Source organism: Mesoplodon mirus (genome assembly GCF_964341445.2).
Source record: "Mesoplodon mirus genome assembly, chromosome: 1".
Lineage (NCBI taxonomy): Eukaryota > Metazoa > Chordata > Mammalia > Artiodactyla > Ziphiidae > Mesoplodon > Mesoplodon mirus.
The window spans coordinates 98,454,812-98,462,945 of record NC_138976.1 but is presented as its reverse complement, the minus strand read 5'-3'; the positions used below and the strand labels follow the sequence as shown (position 1 = coordinate 98,462,945).

General features: G+C 49.4%; 1 protein-coding gene across 1 annotated transcript; it reads right to left on the bottom strand.

Annotated features, from left to right (window-relative positions):
- Positions 1 to 5,887: 5,887 nt before the first annotated feature.
- LOC309806956 (spermatogenesis-associated protein 31A6-like) lies at positions 5,888 to 7,849 on the bottom strand (the record flags this gene model as incomplete). The annotated part of the gene is made up of 1 exon (XM_088845579.1): positions 5,888 to 7,849. The coding sequence occupies one exon, from the start codon at positions 7,847 to 7,849 to the stop codon at positions 5,888 to 5,890; it is 1,962 nt and encodes a 653-aa protein (XP_088701705.1).
- Positions 7,850 to 8,134: the final 285 nt, after the last annotated feature.

The following is an 8,134-nucleotide window of genomic DNA, read 5'->3' as shown; positions in this document are numbered from 1 at the left end:
GTGCAGGTGGAGGGGCTCGCGGGCCGCACGGACGGCCCCCGGGCCCGCGGCGGAGTCTGGGTCTGGGCCAGCCACCCCCGGAGCGTCGGGTGTGCTGCTGCTTTCCAGGGCCGCCTTCGGGCCGCATGGAGCGACCCCTCTGGCGCTTTGTGGTGGTGGTGGTGGGGGCGGAGGAGGTGGGGCCTGCAGCGGTGCCCGGCGGGGGGCGGAGCTGGCGGCCACCGCCGCGGGCGACTAAAGGAGAAGGCGGAGCCGCAGCGGGAGGCCAAAAGCCTACAGCACCCGGTATTCCCAGGCGGTCTCCCATCCAAGTACTAACCAGGCCCGACCCTGCTTAGCTTCCGAGATCAGACGAGATCGGGCGCGTTCAGGGTGGTATGGCCGTAGACGGGGGCGGGGACCGCGGGCTGCCTCTTGAGGCCCAGCTTCGCTTGTCCTTGCGCCTTACCGCCATCCCCGCGGCCAGCCCGCCCCGGCAGCGCCCCGCCGCCCGCCCAGGCAGGGCAACGGAGGCCTCGGGTACCGGGGCGTGGTGGAGGGGCCGTTTTAAATTTCTGGTACAGAAAAACAGAAAAAAACGGAGAGTACAATTAACCTCTTGAAATTGTCCTCTTGCATGGTTGCCCTCTTTAGAAGTTTTGGGTCCATTTTCGACCCCATGATTGTTTTTCAGGGCAGGTGCCGTTTACAGGCTGCAATGAGTGTGAATATTTAGTGACCATGAGCACTGGGTTTAAAGCTGCTGTTGTGGCAAACGGCCACAAGGCGGCAGCATTTCTCCATTCCCAAATCTGGTTACTAGGGCAGCAGAGCCTTTCGGGGACCAATGCAATACAGAAGAAGGCATCACTGAAGTCTCATACAGAATACCGTGTCCTGGTGGATGGTAGAATGACCAGCAGGGTGTAGGAATTAGGAACTACTGGATGTATATCCTCGGTGGCTTCACTGACTGTCCCGACATCGTTTACCAGGTCCCCAGCAGCCCACGGGCCTCTCGTGGTCAGGGCAATCCCAGGATATGGAGCTCACCTGGGCAGGCCCCCCCTCCCCAGCAGCCCATGGTGCTCTCGTGGTCAGGCCCCTCCCAGGATACGGAGCTGCCCTGGGCAGGTACCCCGGCAGGGCTGGGCACACAGGTACCGTGCACGTAGCCCTCATTGCAGAGCAGCCCAGATCACCTGTCACTCAGAGCTGACACAGAGCACCTCAGAGCAGGACTTGAGCTAACAAACAGCAGCTCCGACAGGTCTGTGACCCTGGGCATCACTCTGTGTGGCCTCCCTCTGCCTGGTCTTCCAGAGGCTTCCACCGCAGCCGGGGCACCAGGCCTCTGTCTCCACCCATCACCCCTCCTCTCCCTGACTCCTGGGTTCCTCTCATTAGGAGAGGGTCTTCTTGAAGTTGTCTCCCACTCATGGGCCAGATAAAAGGATTAGAAAACAAGCCGGAGCTGCAGCCCCTTGTCTATCCAGACTCTCAGGAGCCCACACCTGTTCCTTGGACCTGGCCGGTTCAGCGAGGTCCATTTTCTGCAATGTGAGTCCCTGAGGGGTGAGGATGGGCTGACCTGGGCAGCCTGACCCTGCCGGCCAGCCCTCCCCAGGTGTGCCTGGCTTGAGGTCCATATAAACACGGCTCCAGGCAGCAAGAGCCCCTGCAGCTGTGCCTGACGCCATATTCTCTGCCCCGTCAGCAGTCTCGGGGCTGTGCTGGTGGGAGGGAGTGAGGGGCCACGGCTCTGTGGGTGGCCCGGTGTGAGTGGGGCTCTGCTGGACTTTCTGCAGGAGTTGCCGGGCTGCCACCTGCTAAAGAAGAGGATGTGTCACCCATACCTTCCGTTGGAATTTCTCCCCGGGCAGAGGTGAGGAAGGAAAAAAGCAGTGGGGGCCGGGACAGGAGGAGTATCTCAGGCAGGGAAATGGAAAGCTTCCAGAAGAGCGCCCGGGGCCAGGACCATCCTGGCTGGCCTGCAGGCACCAAGTCGGCCTGCGTGCTGTCGCTGCTGTGGCTCCACGGCCCTTCCTCTAGGCTTTCAAGTCCTTGGACATATTCAGGTGTTTTATCTGGGAAGGGTGGGAACAGTTCAGCAGCAGCTGGCCTGGGGCTCGGCTCACGTTGACTCACAGACGCCTCGGCACGGTCCCCCAGCTTTGCAAAGACGACGCTCCTTGCGGGGGTTGGGGGGGCTGCTGGCTGCATGGGAGATGATTCCCCACCTCTGACCAACTTCAGAATTGTTTGCCCCTGGAGCCAGTGCCCTGATAGGGTTTTCCTGTGTATAACTGGTGGGTTCTGTTTTTTTTTTTTTTTTCTTTTTTGGTTCAAGTGAGATTTTATTCCTCTTCTATGTATTTATAGATATAAGCATGGAAATAATTCATTCCTATAAATACATCTGTGTGAAGGGAAGAACTTTTTTTCCGTTTTATTTTAAAATTTTATTTATTTTTTAAAATTTTGAAATTTAAGTTTATTTTTTTATTCAGCAGGATTATTATTAGTTATCTATTTTATGCATATACATGTATACAGGACAATCCCAATCTCCCGACTCATCCCACCACCAACAACCCATGGCTTCCCCCCTCTTGGTGTCCATACGTTTGTTCTCTACCTCTGTGTCTCTATTTCTGCCCTGCAAACCGGGTCATCTGTACCATCTTTCTAGGTTCCACATATATGCATTAATATACAATATTTGTTTTTCTCCTTCTGACTTACTTCACTCTGTATGACAGTCTCTAGATCCGTCGACATCTCCACAGATGACCCAGTTTCGTTCCTTTTTATGGCTGAGTAATATTCCGTTTTATAGATGGACCACATCATTATCCGTTCGTCTGTCTGTGGGCATTTAGGTTGCTTCCATTACCTGGCTATTGTAAATAGTGCTGCAATGAACATTGTGGTGAATGTGTCTTTTTCATTTATGGTTTTCTCTGGCTATATGCCCAGAAGTGGGATTGCTGGATCCTATGGTAATTCTATGTTTAGTTTCTTAAGGAACCTCCATGCTGTTCTCCATAGTGACTGTATCAATTTACATTCCCACCAATAGTGGAAGAGGGTTCCTTTGGTCCACACCCTCCCCAGCATTTGTTGTTTGTACATTTTCTGATGATGCCCATTCTAACAGGTGTGAGGTGATACCTCACTGTAGTTTTGATGTGCATTTCTCTAATGATGAGTGATGTTGAGCAGCTTTTCATGTGCGTCTTGGCCATCTCTGTGTCTTCTTTGAAGAAACGTCTATTTAGATCTTCTGCCCATTTTTGTATTGGGTTGTTTGTTTTTTTTTAATATTAAGCTGCATGAGCTGTTATATATATTGGAGATTAAACCTTTGTCCGTGGATTCGTTTGCAAATATTTTCTCCCATTCTGAGGGTTGCCTTTTTCCATTCCCGTTTTTGTTTTAACAAAGAAAGAAAGAAAGATAAAGAAGCAGAACCCTAATGTGCAGAACAAATATGCAGAACAAAATATGCCTCTTGAAAGTGTCGTTTTGAAATATGGACGTCTTTTGAATTTTTTGGTCGATATATGACCCCAGGATTTGTTTTCAGGGCAGGTGTCATTTACAGGACTGCAATGATTTTGAATATCAACTGACATTAGCGTTGGGATTAAAGGTGCTGTTGTGTGAAACGGCCACAAGGGGGCAGCAGTTCTCCCTTACCAAATCTGGTTACTAGGGCAGCAGAGCCTCAATGGAAGTCGTGTTCTACGTTGTAATTTAGAATGGAATGTGCCAGGAGAAGGCCCCTTAAGTTTGTCTCACTACTTCTTGTTCGTTTTTTTAATTTAATTTTTTTTATTTTTTATTTTATCACAGCGTGTTTGATTACAATGTTTGGCTTGTTGCAGGTGTGCAAGATGTGGTTCTTTTACACATATACATATGTCTGTTCTTGCTGGGATCCTTTTCCCATGTACGTTATGACAGAATGTTGAGTAGTCTTCTCTTGGTGTTCTGTAGGTCTTTGGTGATTATATATTTCACCTGTGTTTGTATATGTCTGTTCACCCCAATCTCGTAATGTATCCAATCCTCACACCTTTCCGTTGGTGAACCATAAGTTTGTTTAATGAATCTGGGATTGCCCTTCTCTGTGGAAATATCTTCACTGGTATCAATTTTTAGGTAACACCTATAAGTGATATCATACGATACGTGTCTTTCTCTTTCTGACTTACTACAAGTCACGTGATCACCTCTAGACTCATCTACGGTGCTGCAAATGGCATTGTGTCCTTTTCTTCCTTGGCTAATATTCTGTCTGTACATGTACCAGTTCTTCTTTGTCCCCTCATCTGTTGATGGGCTTTTTGGTTGCTTCCACGTCATGGCTATTGTAATGCTGCGGCAATGCACATTTGCCTGCCTGTGTCTTTCCAATTCTGTCTTCTTAGGTTATAGGCCCAGGAGTGGGCCTGCTGGATCATATGGTAGCGGAATGTTTACCTTGTAGAGGCACCTCCAGTCTGTTCTCATTAGTGGCTCTTACCAGGTTACGTCCCGCTTAAAGTTGAGGGTATGCGCTTCTCCACAACACCTTCAGCATTTTTTGTTTGTAGTTTTTTTGCTGATGTGTGTTCTGACTAGTGTGAGCCGATACCACTTTGTGGCTGGATTTGCATGCGTCTCATAATCCCTTGAAATTGAGCTTTCTGGCATGTCCTTCTTTTCTTCAACTGTGAGTACAGCTTACCTCTTCAAATTGTCTTCGTGAAGTGTGTGTGACATTTAGAAATATTTTGGCCATTACCTCCCTCAAGACGTTTGGAGGGCAGGTTTCATTTACAGCCCACCAGTACTGCTGCATATGAAGTGACCCTTAGCACAGGTCTTAAAGCTGCTGTTGCAGGTAATGGCCAGAGGGCGGCAGCATTTCTGCTTTTCCCAACCTGGGAACTAGGGAAACAGACCATCCGGGCAGTGGTGTTCCTCGGTTAAATATTAGAGTGGAATGTGCCCCCAAGAGCTGATGTCTCCTTAATTATGTTTGTTTTATAAATTGTATTTATATAGATTTTTTATTGGAGTCATATTCCATTGTGTACAGGGACCACTTCTTCTTTGTGCATTCCTCTGTTGATGGACATTTTCGTAGCTTCCAAGTGTTGGCTATGGTAAATATTGCTGGAGTGGAGGATTGCCAGCCTGTGTTTTTTTTGTTTTTTGTTTGTTTTTTTTTGTTTTTTTTTTTTTTGTGGTACGTGGGCCTCTCACTGCGGTGGACCTTCCCATTGCAGAGCACAGGCTCCGGACGCGCAGGCCCAGCAGCCCTAGCTCACGGGACAAGCCGCTCCGTGGCACGTGGGATCTTCCCGACCCGGAGTATGAACGCGTGTCCCCTGCATTGGCAGGCGGGCTCTCAACCACTGCGCCACCAGTGAAGCCCAGCCTGTGTTTTTTTGATTCTCATCCCCTCAGGCGATAGGCCCAGCAGTGGGTATGCTTGATTGAATGGTAGCTCAGTATTTACCTTTACAAGGCACCTCATTTTTGTTTTCATTACTGGCTCTTACCATGTCCCACTTTGGACCAAGGGTAGGCATTTCTCTAAAACCCCTTCAGCATTTACTTTTTGCAGAATTCTTGCTGATGGCCATTCTGACTGGTGTGAGCGGATAGGTTTTTGTAATTTGGATTTGCATAGCTTTAATTATTCCTAATGTTCAGCATTTTTCCATGCCGTTTTAAATTTCTCTTTTTTTGCCATTACACTATGCTTTTATTAGAAAAAATATATATATATATATATGTATTGGGGAACATTAAATATCTTGGATGTGCTAATGAGAAAATCATTTTCTCTACATGGACTGAATTTTTACTTGGAGACATGATTTCCTACTAAAGGGAAGACTAAAGAAGGATTTTACTGTCGACCAGGCAAGACACCTCCCCAAAGATGACAATGCCTTGGACAGTGTTGATGGCGGGCTGGGGCACCTGGAATCCTTGGCCCATACTGGCAGGTACTAACTGGAAACACACTCTTCCTGGGGGACAAGGATGGGAGGCACCTTAGGCCCAGCTGCTCATCGTCAAACCTTACACTTTTCAAACTATGTTGGTGTCTGACTTCCCTTTCCCTGACAGAACAACTCTGGCCCTTGGAGGTGGCTTTATGACTGCAGGCTGTAGAACCCATCATTCTCCCTTGCTCTGGGTAGGAGGTAAGCCTATGGTAGCAGAAACCCCCACATACTGGGACTTGGAATTCCACTCTGTGCTCATTTAACTCTGTGGCATGAAGTCCATGGTGAATTGCTCTTTTTTCTTCTACGATCTGTCCAACAGCTGTCATGAGTGCCTGACCCTCAGCAGTCTCACTCTTCAAGATTGATCTGCTTTTGACTGATCCGTGACTCCGGGCAGTGGCTGATATGGGCTTTTTTTTTTTTTTTCTTTGCAGAGCATCTCGACCATTGACTTTTTTATTGGGGAAAATCCACTTTAAAAATAGCCTCATCCTTTTTCTGAAGAGGCTTTCTGGAGGGCTATATTTCTTCTCTGGCATGAGCTGGAGACATCTGCTCCCAATAGAGTCTGTTATGCCCCTGACCTGGGCAGGGCGGCTCATACTTCCAGCTTGAGGGGTCCCTCGTTCTTTAAACCTCTCTTCGTGCTCTCCTGGTTTATGCCTCCTACGGTCCTCTCTTTTGTAAGTAGGGGCAATCATCTTGCTCTGGCTCTTCCATGAGTCTTGGAGTTTTGAAGTTTTGGGCTCCTGCTGCCCTAGGTTTCTCCTTTGGCCTTCCATAAGGCCACTTGGCTCCTGGGAAGCTAACGTGTCTCTGGTGGGGACTCTCTGGGGATGGCACTGAGGCACCTGAGAAGCCAAGTTGTCTGCAGCAAGGAACCTGTGTTTGGGAATGTCCTGAAGCTGGTTGTCTGACTGTACCTGTACTTTGGAGTTAAACTCACTAGCAACCTCCATGTTAAGGCATGGCTCACCTAGAGGTTGGAAAACAGACATTCTAGGTAGTAGGAAACTTTTACTGGCCCCTGGCACCTCTAAACTCCTCATAGGTACATTTGTGGTTTGGGATTTTGTCAACACTTTGGTTTCCAAGATAACACTAGACTGTGGTTGAAGAGCAGGAGACTCCTTGGCCTCCACAGCCTCCCTGGCCTCTTCACCTCTCAAAGATTGGGATCCTAAGTTCACCTCTATCACTGTTACCCTATGGCAGGTGTCTCCTGAGGCCTGACCACCACTCTCCTCTCTTGGCTCGTTCCTGACCATTGCTGAACTTGGACCTGGCTCTAGGCTGTCCCTCTTGACCCATTCCACAGTCTCACTCTTCCAGGTTCTGCCCACAAGGCTGAGTGTGAGGGACTGAGAAGGTGGCCTGCCCTGCTGTGCAGTCAGAGAAGCCTTTGAGGGCCCATGGTAGTCACCAGGTGGAATCGCTCCCAGGGCACTCTGGATTTCCTTACACACAGTGGAGGGGACAAGGAGAGGCCTCTTCAGGGCAGGAACGGACTCTTCTGTTCTCACCTTCTCTCCTGAATGAGCCTGAGGAGGTTTCTCCGGGAACTCAGCAAACGTGACTGTTGAGTGGGACCCAGATACACAGGTGGCTGAAGGGGACGAGGCTAACCGCAGGGTGGTGGAGGGTTGGAACTTTGTCGACTTCAAGAGATTAATGGGCTTGAGGACCTTGAGGGGTAGGGTCCACCCGTGCTTTACCCAAAACCTTGTAATATGTGCTTCCAGCACCTCTCGAGTGTCTTGAACCAGGAAGGAAACCCTACAGGAGGTGTTCCTGCAGGGTTCCCAACCCTTCAAGCAGTATCCTCCACAGGCTCCAGCAGGCACTGCTTTGCACATCTCACCAGGAGGGTCTTGACATGAGAGCTGATGAAAGTTGCCCTTGCCAGGAAGCCTCCCCAGGCAGCTCCGCAGAGGTGAAGCCAGGTTGTGAGTCCCCTCCAGTTCTTCCAGGCAATCTCTGCAAGCTTTCAAAGATCGACTTTTCTTCCTACTCCTGCTCCTCCCCTTCAGCTCTACTTGATGCTTCCTGATGTTTCTAGGTTTCCTAGGTGGTGCTAAGAATGGATTACTCTGGAAGCAGGGGAGTAACGTGAGGAAGAGCCCCAGTCCACACAGGAAGCC